At 47.6% G+C, this 16,886-nt stretch overlaps 1 protein-coding gene across 1 annotated transcript; it reads right to left on the reverse strand.

Annotated features, from left to right (window-relative positions):
- Positions 1 to 9,106: 9,106 nt before the first annotated feature.
- On the reverse strand, positions 9,107 to 16,660 carry LOC103568023 (solute carrier family 22 member 6). Its single transcript, XM_008544798.2, has 10 exons — positions 15,925 to 16,660; positions 15,463 to 15,566; positions 15,053 to 15,207; positions 13,656 to 13,824; positions 13,055 to 13,178; positions 12,783 to 12,898; positions 11,509 to 11,723; positions 11,263 to 11,371; positions 9,705 to 9,908; positions 9,107 to 9,405 (listed from the first exon to the last, which is right to left on the reverse strand). The coding sequence occupies exons 1-10, from the start codon at positions 16,291 to 16,293 to the stop codon at positions 9,315 to 9,317; spliced, it is 1,656 nt and encodes a 551-aa protein (XP_008543020.2). The 5' UTR covers positions 16,294 to 16,660; the 3' UTR covers positions 9,107 to 9,314.
- Positions 16,661 to 16,886: the final 226 nt, after the last annotated feature.

A 16,886-nucleotide genomic window follows, 5' to 3' on the forward strand; every position in this document is an offset into this window, starting at 1 on the left:
TTTTGACAAGTTTTGACAAATTTATACACCCATATAACCCCTATATAGAGCATTTCCATCTTCCCCCCAAATTTCTTGGCACCGTATTCAAGTCAATCTCCACCTAGCCATAGGTCATAGATTTGTCTCTTCTAGAATTTCAAGTGAATATCATACAGTGTATACTCTTTTGTGTTTGTCTTCTTTGGCTCAACCAAATGTTTTTGAGATTCATCCAGGTTGCAGTGTACCAACAGTTCATTCTTTTTTATTGCTGGGTAGTATTCTGTTATGTGTATATGCCACAATTTGTTTATCCATTCACCTATTGATGAACATTTGCATTGTTTCCAGTTTTTGGCTATTTACAAATAAAGCTGCTATGAACGTTTGTGTCCAATGTGTGGACATATGCTTTAATTTCTTGTGGGTACATGCCTAGAAATGGAATTGCTGGGTCATATGGTCAAGCGTGTGTTTAACTTTACCAGAAACTATCAAATTGTTTCCCAAAGTGTTTCCCAATTTTATATTTCCCCCAGAAATGTATGAGAGTTCCAGTGATTTCACATTCTTTCCAACACTTGGTATGGTCCATCTTTTGAGTTTTAGCCATTTGTATGGATGTATATTGATATCTCATCGTCTAATTTGCATTTTCTGGATGACTAATGATGGTGAGTACCTTTTCATTTACTTATTGGCTATTCTGTATGTCTTCTGTGGTGAAGATGTTCAATTTTCTGGGGGGGCCATTTTTGAATTGGAGTGCTTAGCTTCTTCTTATTGAATTGCAGAGTTCTTTATATACATTGCAGATTTATAGAATTCTATGTTTGCACAACTCTTTCCTCTCCAGAAGTTTGCCCTGCAAATTCCAGCTGCCTTGGCCACTCTAAACTTGAATTTTGTCCTCCTCAACTCAGTGAGACTGTCAGGCTCTCTTTGGATTCCACTTCTCTACACTACAGTCCAGAAATTGCCCCCAGAAAGAAAGTCTGGGTGAAGATCAGTAGGTCTTGCATCATTTGTTTCTCTTCTCAAAGAAACTACTCCCCAATGTGTGCTGCCTGTTGTCCAATATCTGAAAATTGTTTCTCACATTTCCTTCAGTTTTCTAGTTGTTACAGGTGGAGAGTTATTTTGGACCTGGATATTTCCTCATGCCTGAAACATTTTCTTTTCCATTTTTAATACTTTTAAAACAACAAATCTCTTTACGTAACTGGAAGTGGACTTTATCCCTCCCTAAAGTCCTAGGTAGGGGATGTGGGAGAAACCTCCATTATTCTGGCTTCTTGTTTCCTTGTGGAAGAAGGAATGGGTTATCTGATTGGTGAGTTTGGAAGAAGGATCAGGGCATGTATAGGCTCCTTTCTTCTCCCTCTCTTTTGGGGTCTCCCTGCCTTCAGAGAGCATGTGTTTAGATTGCCTTTGACCACATAGTAAGGTATATAACTGCTTTGTGTCTCTAAGGAGGTTCCATACCTCAGCACAGAAAAAATGGGTGTTTTGACAGTTTGTTTCATCTAGCTCCAAGTTCAGGATTCCTGGGTAATGTCTTCTTCTTTAATTCTGTTGCCATCCTGTCTTCATGATCTGTATACATTGTTTTTTATTTCTTCAGTTGTTCCTGTTTATGGAAATGTATGTGGCAAGAAGTCATGAGGACTATAATAATGCAACAGTTGCTGGGACTTCTGCTTCCAGCCAAGAAGGAGTAACAGAGACTGGATTTACTCTCCTGCCTTAAACTAATAAAAAGCCTGTCAAATTATGTACAACAACTGTTTTTAGACATTGGACAATAACAGCACAGGACAGATATTCCCTGAGAGAAGGGAAACAAACAAAAGAAGTCTCGTGAATTGGCTTACTGACTGGAGAAAATTTCGAGGCTGTAGAACAGTGCAGGTGGAGAGGAACCTAGAAGGCTGGAAGTGTCCCAGAGTTAAGGAGATGGTTTTGGGAGTTTGGATATCTTGTAGGAAACCATGCAAGCCAGAAGATAATGGAGAAATATCTTTAACGAACTTAAAGAAAAAAACCTTGTCAACCTAAGATTCAATACCCAGGGAAAATATCCTTCAAAACCAAAGACGGAATCACAACTTTCTTTCTTTTGCTGGACAAGATTCACCCTGAACTAACATCTATTGCCAATCTTCCTCTCTTTTTTTTTTCCTCCCCAGAGGCCCAGTACATAGTTGTATATTCTAGTTGTAGGTCCTACTAGCTCTCCTATGTGAGCCACTGCCACAGCATGGCTACTGACAGATGGGTGGTGTGGTTCTGCACCTGGGAACGGAACCCGGGTCACTAAAGTGGAGTGCATCAAACTTTAACCTCTAGGCCATCAGGGCTGGCTCAGAATCATGACTTTTTCAGCCACATGAAAGTTGAAAGAATTCAGCAGTGGCAGACCTACACTACAAGAAATGTTTAATGAAATTAAATTTGTACTTAAAAATTGTGTGCAAAGAACATTCCAGGCACATATGACTTCACTGGTTAATTCTGTGAAACATTTTAAAGGAATAAATAATACCAAATTCTACACAAACACCTACCAAAAGTTGAAAAGTAGAAAATAGTTCAAAACTCATTCTACGAGGCAGCATTACCTTGTGTCTTAGCTCGAGCTGCTATAAACAAAACACTGTAAACTTACTTATGGTATTTATTTATGGATGGCTTATTAACAACAGAAATTTATTTCTCATGGTTCCAGAGGCTACAAGTCTGAGATCATGGTGCCAGGATGGCGGGTTCTGGTGAGGCTCTCTACTGGGTTGTAGAAAGCTAACTTCTCATTCCATCCTCACATGGCAGAAAGAGACAGCTAGCTCTCTGGCCTCTTCTTATAAGGGCACTAATCGCACTCAGAGGGCTCCACTCTCACAAACTAATTATCTTCCAAAGGCCCCACCTCTAAATACCATCGTTTTGAGGATTAGATTTTAATGGATGAATTTGGAGGAACACAAACATTCAGTCCATAATACTCTGGTATTAAAACCAGACAAAAACATTACAATAAAAGAAAACTAGAGCTCAATATGCCTTATGAACATAACTGCAAAATTCTTAATATGATTTTATCAAATTTATATATATAAAAAGGATAATGCGTTTTGACAAAGTGGGGTTTATCCCAGGAATGTAAGGTTGATTTAACATTAAAAAATCAATTAATGTAATTCACCATATTAATAGATTAAAAAGGAAAAACTGTACGTTCATCTCAATAGATGCAGAAAGAGCATTTGACAAAATTCGACATCCACAACATCTGTGATAAAACTTCTCAGCAAACTAGGAATAAATGTGAAATTCTTTAAATCGGTAAAGGACATCTATGGGAAAGCTATAGTTAACCTCGTCCTTAATTGTGAAAGACTAAATGCTTTACTCCTAAGTTCAGGAAAAAACCAAGGATATTCACTCTCACTTATTCAACATTGTATTGGAGTGTAATAATGTAAGTAAGAGAAATGAAAGTTTTCCAGAAAGGAAAGAAGAATAAAGTCTGCCTTTATTTTCAGACAACAAGATTGTACAGAAAATCCTCAGAAATCTACAAAAAAGCTACTAGAACTAATAAGTAATTTTAGCAAGTTTTCAGGATGCAAGGTCAATATACAAAAATTAAGTGTATATAATAGTGACAAACAATTGGCAGTTGAAATAAAAATATCTATAATTGCAGAAAAATATGAAATGCTTAGTGTAAATTTGATAAAATATGTGTAAGCTCTGTATACTGCAAATTAGAAAACATTGCCGAGAGAAATTAAAGAAGACATAAATAAATGGAGAACCATATCATGGTTTAGAACACTCAGTATTGTTAAGATGTCAGTTATTCCCAAGATGACCTACAGATTCAATGGAATACAAATCAAAATGGCAGTAGCTTTTTTGGTAGAAATTTACAAATTCGTTTTAAAATTTATATGGAAATGTAAAGGATCTAGACTAGCCAAAACAACTTTTAAAAAGTTAAATAAAATGAAAGTTATCTACACTATCTGAATTCAAGACTAATTATAAAGTTACAGTAATCAAGACAGTGTAGCATTTATGTAAAAACCAGTAAATAGATCAACCGAACAGAGAGTCCAAAAGAGAGCCACACACTAGCTATTTGATCTTTGACCAAGAAGTCTAGATAATTCAACGATGAAAAGAAAATCTTTCAACAAATGGTGCTGGAACAATTGAATATGCATATGCAAAAAACAATGAACCACAACCCTCTTACCTCACGTTATTTACAAAGATAACTCCAAATGGATCACAGACCTAAATGTAAGAGCTAAAACTACAAAATTTCTATAAGAAAACATAAAATTTTAGTGTCCTTGGGTTTGGCAAAGATTTTTAAAATCAGATCAAAAAAGCTTAAAGAGAATCAGCAAATTGGTCTTCATCAAAATTTAAAAAATTTTGCTATTCAAAAGTCACTGGTATAAAAATGAAAAGGCAAGCTATAAACTTGGAGAAAATATTTGTAAAACACACATCTAGCAAAGGACTTGTTTCTAGAATACATTAAAAAAAGCTTTCCACTTAACCGTAAGAAATCAAACGATTAAATAAAAAGTGTGTAAAATTCCTGAACAGACACTTTGCCGAAGAAGAGACCTAGATGAAAATAGGCACATGAAAAGTTGCTCAGCATCATTAGTCATTAGGGAAATGCAAATTAGAACTACAACAATATGCCACTACACACTCACTACAATGGCAAAGATTTAAAGTATCGATTATACCAAGTGTTGACAAAGATGTGGAGCAACTGGAACTCTCATCCATTGCTGGTGGGAATGTGAAATGTTACAACCACTTTGAAAAATGGCTATTCTTAAAGAGTGAAATATATACCTTCCATACTACCCAGTCATTCCACTTCTTGATATTTGCTCAAGAGAAATGGAAGCCTATGTCTATGCAAAGAAGGAACATGAGGAAACTTTGGGTAGTGATGGATATGTTCATTGTCTCGATTGTGGTGGTGGTTTCATGGGTGTATGCATCTGTCAAAACCCATCAAATTGTACAGTGTAAAATGAGCATCGAATTGCCTATTATATTTCAGTAAAGTTGTAAAAATATATTAGTTAAGATGTCTTTGGTTGCAAATCACAGAAAAACCAATTCACAGAGGTTTAAAAAAGAAGCAGGATTTAAATTTAAATTCCCACACTTAACAATTAGAGTAGAGGTAGGTGGCTTCAGGATTGGTTAAATCAGTGGCTCAATGACATCATCAAACCTCAGGTTAGTTCCATCTTTCCACTATGTTACTCTCAGTTGTTGCCTTAGTCCTTGCTCTGGTTTCCCTGTTGGGTCACAAAATGGCTGCCACAGTTCCAGACATCTCATCCAGACTCAATGTTGTCTACTACCTAAATTTAAACCCTGACCAATTGGGGCCCTAACAAGGCTGCTTGGTTTCTTGTACGGGTGTGGCTCACATGGGACTTGCTACTGGGGTCTGGGCTTCTCTTCTGGGAAGAGTTTAGTATAAGCAGGAGCAGACCTCACCAGAGCTGATCAGGGAAACTGAGCCTCAAGTTCCTCCAGCTTATTACTCCAGCTTTTTACAATGGAGTCAGCTACTGTTTTATGCCTACAACAAGAACCACATGGAGATAGTCACATCTCAGAGAACATCATTAGATCATTTTCTTGAAAGAGGAGGAAGAATGGGGCAATAGGGTCCACTCAGTCCTTTTCTTTTGCTCCCTATACTTATGACAAAAATCCTTCTTCCCACAATTTTTAAAACATATGAAGATGAGGTGGGGGTTTAACAGAGAGGAGTCTAGAAGTCTCAAACTGAATGGCTACAAGGGTCATAGGGTTATATAAATGGGTGAATCTGACCAGATGTAAGACAATAGGGAGTGCTGAGGCCTTTGGTGATCCAGACAGCACAACCCTATGCACACCAAAAAATAGTTCATGGGAAAATAAAATCCCTATGGACCAGTTTGACCCCCCTGGAGGAGTCTGAGAATAAGGGATGTGCATTAGTTTCTGACCACTGTTATAATAAATTGCCCCAAATTTAGTGGCTTAAAACAGTATAAATTAATTTCTTAGGTTCTAGAGGTCAGAAGTCTAAAATCAATGTGTTGGCAGGGCTATATTCCTAACAGAGGCTTCAGAGGAGAATCTATCTCCTGGCCTTTTTCGGCTTCTAGAGGCTGTTTGCTTTTCTTGGCTTGTGGTCCCTTCTGGCATCACTCCAGCCTCTTGCTTCTGTTGTTACATTTCCTACTATCCACTCTGATTTCCTGCCTCTTTCTTATAGGGACTGTTGTGATCACATCAGGCCCACCCAGATAAGCCAAGATAATCTCCCCATCTCAAAAGAGTCCCTTTTACCATGTAAGGTAACATATTTCCAGGGTCCAGGGATTAGAATGTGGGCATCTTTGGGGGTCCATTATTCCACCTACCACGTGATATGAAAGCTTCGCTGGCTGGGCATCTGTTCTCTAAGGGGCCATATAAACTTCTGGGAAGGGGGAGAGAGCCTAACAGAGGAGCTTGGTGTGAAGTGAAGGCCGGGCCGTAGAGGTGGGACCTGGGATGCAAGGGTGGAGCCCTGGGAAGGCGGCTTCTTATGAGCATGCTACCAGGGCCACGCAGTTGAGGAAACTCCTGAGTGTGCCATCCTGGCCAGGAAGTGCTCAGAGCTGCAGGTAGAGAAACTGAGGGTGACCACAAAGCCCTACCAGCCCTGGCTGAGGATAAGACCTTGTGGTCAATACGGGGGACAGCATCTGAAGCCACTGGAGTGAGGCATGACTGTTTCAGAACTCAGGCTCAGGACCAAGGTAAGATGATGAGATGTGAGCTGGCATTCTGGGATGACTCCTTGGGGAGACAGGTCAGAAGTCACCTACTGGTGACTTAAAAGTGGGAGGAAGGTAGGGTTCCATTTCGTTGAGGGCATGGGATGAATGTAGGAAGCCCCAGTCTAGGAGCTGGGGAAATGGATTCTGTGTAGATGGTGTGAGCTGTTTGAGTCAGCACCAGGACTTGTACCAGGTTGAGGGGGTGGTGCTAGGCAGCTGGGGACGGCCGGGGGCTGGCTCTGGTTGAGGCAGTTGCAGATACCAGGTGATCCAAGCATAGAGATGAGAGATCCACAGGAGTCAGAACATATCAGAGTTGCTGGTAAGGTTCTGAGGCAGAGATAGGGCAAGTCGCCAGTCCCAAGACCCCCAGATCTGCAGAAGCAGGGCTGGATCAAGGTGTCCCGCCTCCCAGGCCCAGTCCTGCCTCCTTGCTCAAGGCTGGTGAGGAAGCCATCCTAGGTGACCATCGTCAGCCATGAGGGTGGTGCTGCCTGAGAAATAGCAGCAGATGTGGGGCTGGTGCACCTTGGGCATCTACTGGGTCCTATTATGGGGAATATGGGCAGTGTCAACACCAAGGCTCCAGATGTTTCAGGAGGTGGGGTGGGCTAAGGTGATTTCGGCTCTGCCCAATTTGTCCTGAGAGTTCTGCTGTCTGAGCAGCTGTAAGCTGTCCCAGGACTTTGTGGCTTTTTCAGAGGAGCTTCGGGCCACCTCCCCTCTCCAGGCTGCCCTGACTTAGCTCGAACCCTAGAGTCCCATCTGCAAGGCAATGTGTACAGTTTGAGAGGTGTGGACTTTTCTTGAGGGATGAAGGGTTAGGGGGCTGGGTTGCTGCAGGGGAAACAAGAAGAGGCAGTGTACCAGGAGAGAAGCATGACTGAGCGGGCACATTCATGGGAGGGCACAGCTGGCTGCTCACTCTTGCCACCTGTAGGTGCTAATAGGGCTGTCTTTTCCATGCCCCACAGGCTTCCCCGAAGTGAGCTTCTTTGCTGACACAAGTGATTTGATATCCCCGTCTTTCCATAACTGTGACTCCTAAACTGCCTTCCATCCCTCCTTTCACATGATTCCTATCAGGATCCCTTCCGTCCCTCTTTTCAGCCCCAAAGGGAGGACAAGCCAAAGTCTAGGTGCTTCACAACTCTGGGCAGTGAAGGGGTCAGGCACACACATTCTTGAGCAGCGTTGTCTGTGTTCTAATCCTGACTCTGCAATTTACTAGCTGTGGGGACTTGGGCAAGTGGCTTAACCACTCTGTGCCTTGATTTCCTTATCTGTAAAATGGGGGAGAATAATAGTGCCTATCTCTAGAAAGTTACTGGGAGGATTAAATGAGTTAATATATGCAAAGTGCTTAAGACCATGCCTGGCACCAAAATAGCACTCAGCGCTGGCGCCCTCTCGCAGGGTTCTACCTCAGCTTTCTCTTTTCTCTCCCCGACACCAGCCCAGGGCCCTCAGGAGGCAGAGCAGCAAAGAAAGGAAGTTTGGTGGAAAGGATTAGGGTAGCTGGCAAGCTGAACCTCCAGCCACAGAGCTGAAAGTGGCAAACTGGTTTTTTGTTTGTTTTTTAAAAGATTGGCCCTGAGCTAACACGTTGCCAATCATTTTTTTCATTCCTCCCCAAAGCCCCAGTAAATAGTTGTTTATCCTAGTTGTAAGTCATTCTAGTTCTTCTACGTCGGATGCTGCCACAGCACTGCTTGATGAGTGGTATGTAGGTCCACTCCCAGGAGCTGAACCAGCAAACCCCGGGCCACTGAAGTGGAGCATGAGAACTTAACCACTCAGCCACGGGGCCAAACAGCAAACCGGCTTTGAGTCTGGACACTGCTGGAGCAGGGGCCAGCAGCCTGATGTCACAGTTGCTGGTGTCCTTTTTTTCACGCCTTTCTGCCCGAGGTTCCCATCAGCCCTCCCAGAGGGGGAGGAGCCTGAAACAAGGCCTCTGATTGGCTGCTTTCATTTTAGTCCCTTTGTCAATTTCCAGTCTGACAGGGAAGGGGAGGGGCGTAAAGTATTTAAAACTCACAGAAATATTTAAATAGGTTAGGGAAGGAGTGAGGGAAGAGGGAGGGAAGGAGGGACAGAGGAGGGGGCTGAGGTAAGAGATTCTTCTCCAATTGTCTGGGATGGTTTGTAAAGTCCTGGGGCTTGAGGGCGGGGAAGAGACTATACACTTTTGAGCTGGAAGCTCGCTGATGCCGAGTGGCTGTTACATTTGAGACAAGAGAGACAAAGGAAGGTGCTGCACACAGACAAACTTTTTAATGATGTGTTCTTAGTGGAGTCTATTCAGAGCGGGGGGGCGGATGGGGGGGGTGCCTCTGGGAAGGTACTTCCCTAAACCACAGCCCTGACACTTGGGCTGCCATTCCCCCTTCTGGTGTGGATGGCCCGGGACCTGTAGGACCCTCACTCCCTTTAGGGCTCTGTGAGGCCCTTTCTCAGTGCTCAGAGTCCGTTCTTCTCCCCTGCTGAGGCCTGGAGTGGGACCATCTGCTTCTGCTGCTCTTGCTGCAGTCGGTTCCGATTCCCTTTCCTCCTGGGGGACAAGAGAGTGGTGTCCTGGGTATGCAGCCTCCAGGCCAGGGCTGGGACCTGGGGGCTCCCGGGGGCTCTCTACTCAGCTATGCCCAGCTACTATCTCTCTGGCTCCAAACATCTACTGACCCCTGGAGTTGGGAGGCCCAGGAAGGACTCTAGGAGACTCTCACCCAACTGGGGGAAATAGGGACAAAGAGCCCTGACCTGGAAGACGAGGCCTGGGTTTGAGTCTCAACGCCACCCCAGCCTGGATATGTGACCTGGGGTGAGTCTCTGCTCTTTTGGGTGGGGGCTCACCTGCTTTCTATGTCCTGCACAGTGTCTGGCAGTGGCTGGCCCAGGGTCTCTGGCAGGAGGGCAGTGGCAGTGCTGGCAGCCACAGGGACAGCGCCGTAGATAAAGAGAGGCAGGGACGAGTAGAGCTCGGAGGTCATGCTCACCAGTGGGCTCATGATGCTGCCCACTCGGGCCGTGGTGCTGCCCATTCCCAAGCCAGTCTGCCTGCAGGGCCCGGGCAGGGGGGTGGTGTCGGTTAGTGTTCTGGCACATATACCCAGATGTTCAGGCCCCCTCCACGCCCCCCTCCCGCCCTGCCCCGTGTCTCCTCTGTTCCCTATTTGATTACCAAGCCAATTTAGCATTTGTTTTAGAGATTAACAAAACAAAACAAAACAAAACAGGTTGGGAAGGGCTCTGGCCAGAGAATCCGGAGATTGCCTTTTGCCCCTGCCCTTAACTTGCCATGTGACCCTGGGTAAGTCTCTTTTCCTCTCTGGGCCTGTTTCCAGCAGTCAAATCAGACAGTTGAGTTAGGCTGTTCATTCTCAGATCACCTGAGGGGTTTTTTGAGTTATAGTTGCCCCGGCCCCCGACACATGTATTAGATTAGAATCCCCACGGGAAGGGACCTGGAGTGACATGTTAAGAACATTCTCTATGAGAGCCGAGGTTAAAAACATTGACTCAGGAGACAAACTGTTTGAGTTCAAATCCACGCTTCCTTACCTATGAGCTGTGTGACCTTGGGCAGGGACTTAAACGCTCTGTGGCTCAGTCTCCTCATTTGTAAAATGGGAATAATCGTTGTACCTACCTCAGAGGCTTATTATGAGGATTAAATGAGTTGATAGTTGTAAAAAGTTTAAGACAGTGCCTGGCACATAGGAAGTGCTTTATACTATTGTTCTGCTCCCTGAAATCCCATGAGGGGCACTGGACAGTAACCATGACCCCTCAAAGTTCTCATTCCAAGGAGCTTAGGGAAGCCTGACATTTCTTTGACATCTCCTGTGACTTTTGTGTCCCATTCTTAAAATAGACTTGTGTTTCTTGTTTCTTAATGCAAAGACACTCCCTCCTCCCAATCTTATCACTCGAAAAAGCTGTGTTTCTCTATACAGATGGCATATTATCAAGTACCACCATTATTAAGTGTCGCTCCCATGATAGAAAAGTGCTTTCATATTTGTGTGCTTTGGTTTCAGATGTACCACTTGGTTTATAGCTGGAATTTAGATTTGGTGGCGGATCCTAACGTGTGCTTTGAAGATCAAGGGGGGATGTCAATTCATTGCCTCTGAGATGTGTCTCCTGGGCTCCCTACCTCCCTGCCCCGATTGGTGGCTCCTTTTGAGGTCTTCTTCTAGGGTCAGGTAAGGGCTTAGTGGGAGCCACACCTGTGTTAGCCAGGCCACAAAGCGTGTATTAAGTGGCTGCACAGATGTACCTTGCACAGATGGGTGCTGGGAGGGGGCCTTGGGCTGGGGCACACTGGACCGTGTTTTGGGGTCTGACCCACGTGCAGGGGAATGTCTTGCCCCAAGACCCCCCCCCCCCGCATTAGGTTCTCACTCACCGGATCATTGTGGGGTACAGCTCCCCAGTATACAGGAAGATGCAGTTGAAGGAGGAAGCCAGGCAGCCCTTCCCCAGCACAGCGAAGGAGGTTCGGACAATGTACTGGTCTAGAGAGAGAGGAAGGGGATCAGCAGGAGCTTGAGAGTGGGGGTTGGGAGGAATTGGCCCCTCTCCCTTCTGAGAAATTGGGTCATGTCTGGGGATGGGGCCAAGGATGAGGGACCAAGGTGCTCGTGGTGCTCACCCTGGGGTACCACCCCATTGAGCAGGATGCAGATGCCCGCCAGAAGCAGTGAGGCCATCTGGGCAGGCCGGCGGCCCAGGTAGTTGATGACAAGGAAGCCCACAAGCTTGGCAGGCAGGTCCACAGCACCAAAGATCACCTGGATTAGGTAGATGCTGACCCCAAAGCCCTGCAGGTCCATGACCAGCCCGTAGTAGGCAAAGCTAGTGGCAAACCTAGTGGGGAGGGATGAGGGGTATGGAGTTTGTTAGGAAGGCTTAAAGGGGGAGGGGGTGCTCATTCAAAATAGAGGTGAGCTGCATTGAGTACCCTGCTTAAGAAGCTGGAATCTGCCTTGGCTAATATTTCCTTGGATACTCAGTACACAGTTTAAATATTGGGGTAGTCCTCCAATACCCCAAATTTCTCAATCTTCTGATAACTAGTGTCCTCAATGTATTAGGGAATTTTGACTTAGTTGCTATGTAGGATTTATACAGTTGTAGTCTTTATCTTATGCATTGTTACTGGGCTGAGGGAGGGAAGGTGCCGCTCCAGGCCTTGTCTTAAGGGCCAAGGTGTTGGGAGAGGCCAGAGCCTCCAGGACCTGTCCACGGTCCTGGAATGGGTATTGTGCTTCTTAAGATTTCAAGAGCACACAAAATGAAGATCAGGTCATTGGATGGAACCCAGAGCCTGGAGTAAATCCCAAATTGGAAGCAAAGGATTAATTGATAGGATTGTTCCTTCTGACCACGCTTCTCTTAACTGTCATGGGATTGCTATGGTGGTAGGATTGGGAGGGTAGTGCATAAGAAGGGTAATGGGAATGTTACAATGGGAAAGGATGATTTTTGGTTGATAGCAGCCTTGGCCAAAGTGTACTTTTAGAGATGAACTTTAGGCATCTTACTGCTGGGGCCTGGGTTTCTGGCAGGCACCACAAGGCCAGTAAAGTGTCCAAATGTTTTGCAAGCTAGGCTGGTCTCTGCCTTCATGATGTAATACTATTGACTAGGGGCCACCAATCCTCATGAAGTGTTTCCATATTGGAACAGAGTTGATAAAAGGAGGAGATGGAGAGACTGATGTCCAGTATGGGGACTGGAACTGAACTGAGGCTGGAGGTCATCTGGTTCTCCAAGACTCTCCCTTGTGGAGGATTACTTCCCCTCAGAGCAGGTCTGCTGACTTTTCCTCCCTCTCATGAGGCTTCTTCCACCAATTGCATCCACTGTCTCCCCAACCAGCCGTTTGTCTCTTAGTCTGTCTATCCGTCAGTCTGTCTGTCCTACCACAGCATGGAGAGGCAAAGGAAGAGGCGGCGAAGGGCAGAGCAGCGTAGTAGCTCCTTGGCTGAGGCCTGGCTTTTGCCCATGGTCAGCTCCTTCTGTAGACTGGCCCGGAGCACCTGCCAGGATGAGCAGGACTCAGGGCCTGGACTCCTCCAGGAGCTCCTCCCAGCCTAACCCCTTACTCAGGGAAGAGCTCTGGGTCCTGGGCCCTGGGTTTAGGGTTTGGGGATAGAGCCCTGGTGGGGTGTCATGGGAGGTCTCTGGGGTCTCACCTCCATGCTTAGCTTGGCCCCCTCTTCCTGCTTCCCATTGATCCAGGCCACTCTCTGCAGGGCCCTCAGGGTGAGGTCTAGCCTCCCGGAGGAGGCGTGCCAGCGGGCCGACTCGATGAAGAACCTGGGAGTGGGGGTGGGTGTGGGTATCGGTATGGCTTCAGTTCCAGTCGGCTGGGCTAGGGACAGGGGGTAGGCTTTCTAGGGGCCTGCAGTGGGACTTTATTTAAGGCTGAGAACCCAGGGGCTTTACCAAATCCTTTTCTCTAGGACCACAAAGCAGTGCTCAGCTTGGTGACCTTTCATTCCCCAACCTAGGAGCTCAACTTTTGGGTGCTGGGTTAAAGGAGCAGTACAGGCAGGCTGGAGAACTGGGGGAAGGTGAGGGAAGCCAGAGAATGGATACCCTTGGCCAAATCCCTCCTCCCACAGCCTCTATTTCCCCATCTTTCACATTGAATCATTGGCCTGGATTTGATCTTCTGCCTTTGACCTTTTCTGATTCTATGGAGTGGAGTGTGCAGCAAGATCTGGCGGATGTCTTATTCCTTCAGCCCTCTGGGGTCCTGTGGCACCCCCACCCACTCTGAGCCCCACGCACCAGGAGTAGATGAAGAATGCGAAAAAAGGCAGAGAGACGAGCAGCTGCAGGTGGCGCCAGTGGGGCACGGCATAGGCTATACCGGCTAGGAGAAACTGGCCCATGCTGTAGGTGTAGCCCATCAGGGTGCCCACAAAGGCTCGTGTGTGGATGGGCATCCACTCCACATCTGGAAAGAGGGTTAGAACAGAATGGTGCAACTTCCCAGGCTACCAGGTGGAGACCCCTGGGGCAGGCAAAGACCCCTCTCTCCATCCAAACCTTGGTCTGTCCCAAGGATCAGTGGAAGATACATCAAATGAGGTTGGATGCCATGGGAGGGAAGCGGGGGATAGGGATGGGGAGGGGGGTTCAGAATCCCCAGGTATTTTCCCCTCCACTCCCCTACGGTTTTTTTGTTCCCTCCCAACCTACTGTCCTGGCTGGGGGCCTCTTTCCCTTCAGTGCATCTCTGACCACTAGTCCATCCTTAGCAGCAGCCACTCCTCTGGTCTTCCTTAGCCTGGGTCGGATTCCAGCCTCAGTGGCCAGGGCAGCTTGGAGGAGGCAGTGAGCTTCCTCCATCCTGGAGAGTTGAAGTGGGAGTGGGGCTACCTCTTTACTGCAACCTAAAACCCAGCTCTGTTCCTTGTGTGCTCCTGATTTGGCTGCTTGGGCAGCTGCTTGGAAACTTAGACGGGCCTTTGGGGCTGGATTCTCTAGTTGTCCTGCCCCCGCTCCAGCCCAGTCTTGATTAATTTCTTTAGGCCAGAGAATCTCAAATCTTTAGATTCCCTTCTGGGCTTGAGGGATGACCTTGGGTAAATCCCTTCCCTTCTCCTCTGTCTCAGCTTCCTCAACTGAGAAACAGGGGGAAGGGGAGTCGTCTATCAGGGGATGCACACTGATGGATCATGGACAGGCCATGCTCAGTCCATAAATGTGTCTTGTCTATATGATGCTGGCTTGCCCTTTGTTAAAAATATTAGAATTAATTGCTAACATTAAAAATTGGGATATTTTGTATTAATAAAAGGGAGGGAGAAGATCTGATAGTCCTGAAACCTTCTGATTGGAGCAGCTGAGTGCTGTGGCCCCTCTGGATGGATGTGACTCTCCTTTGGATACAGTCCTCACTGTTCCCTAATGTCTCTTGTACTCAATCTACTTCAGTCATTTACGGCACCTGCCTGGCCCTAACAATTGAGTTTGCAACCTTGTATCTAAATGAAAGATCAGGATGGAGTAAACCTGAGAAAAAGGCTGTTATGTTGGCTGGAGAGGCAGACCCAAGGACAGGCCGAGGGCAGGCAGAGCTCAGGAGGAGTGGGCTAGGAGAGAGGCTAGGAAGGGGCTGCTGGACCGAGTGGTCGGGGGGAGTGGGTAGGGACCCGCCCTGCTCTCTCAGCATCACTCACTCAGTGTCATGCTGTTGAGGACAATGCCAGACAGTGACATGCCCGAGAGGAGCCGGAAGACACAATAGACAGAGAAGTTGGGTGCGAAGGCTGCACAGGTTCCTGACACGGCTGTCTGCAGGTAGTTCAAGGTCAGTACCTTCTGGCGGCCGAGCCTGTGGGGGAGGGAAGACGTGCAGCAGGGGTCCTGAGGACCAGCAGAAGTTAGGCTGGGCAGGGAGAGGAGTTTTTGCCCCGGGTGAGGCCCTGGGGTGGGGGCCTTCTGAGGACCTGTGAAGTATCATGAGGCTGGTGCTGTAGGTCCTCAAATCAGCCCCAGCTGGGAATGCCAACCTCCCACCTGGGTCCCCCTGAGCGCAGCGAGGAGTCCCCAGTCCCAGCCTGCCCCCTTGGCCCTACCCAGGACTGACCTGTCTGACAGGGACCCGAACACCATGGCTCCGAGAAGCACCCCTACCATGTACAAGGACTGAGCCAGCTGGCGTAAGGCCCTGTGAGAGCACACGAGGTCCCACTGTGGGGAGAGGCGGGGCAGGGGTCAGGCAGAGACGAGCCTGGGCTGCAGGGCAGCCCCTTACCCTCCATCAAGCTGCCCTCTGAGGTCAGTGGCACCCTCTTCTCTTGACACTTCTGTTTGCTGTTTGTGTCCCTGGTCCCAGGGGCTGAGAGACTTTTCTTGACTCTGCAACTGTCACATCCACCTTTCCTACAAAGGCCCCCATCTTGAACTCTTTTCTCCATCTTCCCATCTTGGCCTCTGGAGAATTTGAGACAGTCTGTGCATGTGTGTGTGTGTGTGTGTGTCTGCCTGTCTGTCTCACAGGGGAAGACACAGTCTGGAGCGAGCATGGAGGGGCCCCAGGTATCCTCACCTCAGTCACAATGGTGGAAGGGAAGGTGCTGTTGTCATAGATCCAGCCATCGGTGCAGGGCTCTGTGACCCCTGTGCTGTTGGTCTCGGTGCCATTGGGAAAAGGTGGTCCCTGTTGTGGGAAGGTGAAGCGGAGGCAGGACTCAGGCCGCCCCTTTCTGTTCCGGGGCAGCCAGGCCTCCAGCTCCCCGTCCTTGCTGAGGTTGGTGTTGGCAGGTGGGCGGCAGTGGTGGGTGGGGATGGCGGCAGTGAAGTTCTGCAGGGTGTTGTGGGAGGCCATCAGGAGAAATGGGAAGATCACCAGAAGGACCTGGATCTTCTGGAAGCGGCCGACGCCCCCCACCTGCTTCAGGAGGTCATTGAAGGCCATGGGGCCAGGCCCAGCCGAGCAGCTGGGGGCTAAGGACTCCCAGTCCCGGGACCTCCGTCTTTGTGTCTGTCTGCGCTGTTCTTCACTGGAGGAGAAGGGCTGCCGTTGCTTCCGCAGCTGAGTTGCTCCGAGAGCTGAATCTGAGCCGGCTCTGTGGGGGGACAGCAGCCTGGTTGGGCTGCCCCTCCTTCCTTCTCTCTCTCCTTGTTCTGTCCCTCCCTTTCCCTTGCTGCCTCTCCTCACTTGGGGGCAGGGGGCTCAGCTTTCAGGGTCTGCTGTAGCCCTGGTCCCTACATGGGCAATATTTAATCCTTAGCCTGGAGGGAATGAGTTAAAGTGTGACTTGGTATCAGAGGGATTAACCCTCCAAGTATCCTTGTGTCAGTGGAATTTCTCCAAGTGGGTATAAAGGGCGGGAGAGGGTGGACTGCAGTGGGGGTGGTGGGAGGGCATGTGCTGGGAAGGCCCATTTGAGTTTCTGGGGCAGAAGGGGGCAGGCTGGGACCTTTCCGTCTTCCTTTCAGTGAGAAGACTGGGCTCTGGGGAGTGTGGTAGCCTCTTAGGGGCTTCTGTCCTTTTTAGTGGATGGGATC

Source organism: Equus przewalskii, chromosome 11, assembly GCF_037783145.1.
Source record: "Equus przewalskii isolate Varuska chromosome 11, EquPr2, whole genome shotgun sequence".
NCBI classification, from domain to species: domain Eukaryota; kingdom Metazoa; phylum Chordata; class Mammalia; order Perissodactyla; family Equidae; genus Equus; species Equus przewalskii.

Coding starts and splice junctions, on each gene's coding strand:
- LOC103568023 (XM_008544798.2), bottom strand. CDS start 16,293: ATGGCCTTCAATGACCTCCTGAAGCAGGTGGGGGGCGTCGGCCGCTTC. Junction 13,825..15,052: donor CCTCAACAGCATGACACTGA/GTGAGTGATGCT, acceptor CCCTCTTTCCAG/ATGTGGAGTGGATGCCCATC. Junction 9,909..11,262: donor CTGTACCCCACAATGATCCG/GTGAGTGAGAAC, acceptor CGGGCCCTGCAG/GCAGACTGGCTTGGGAATGG.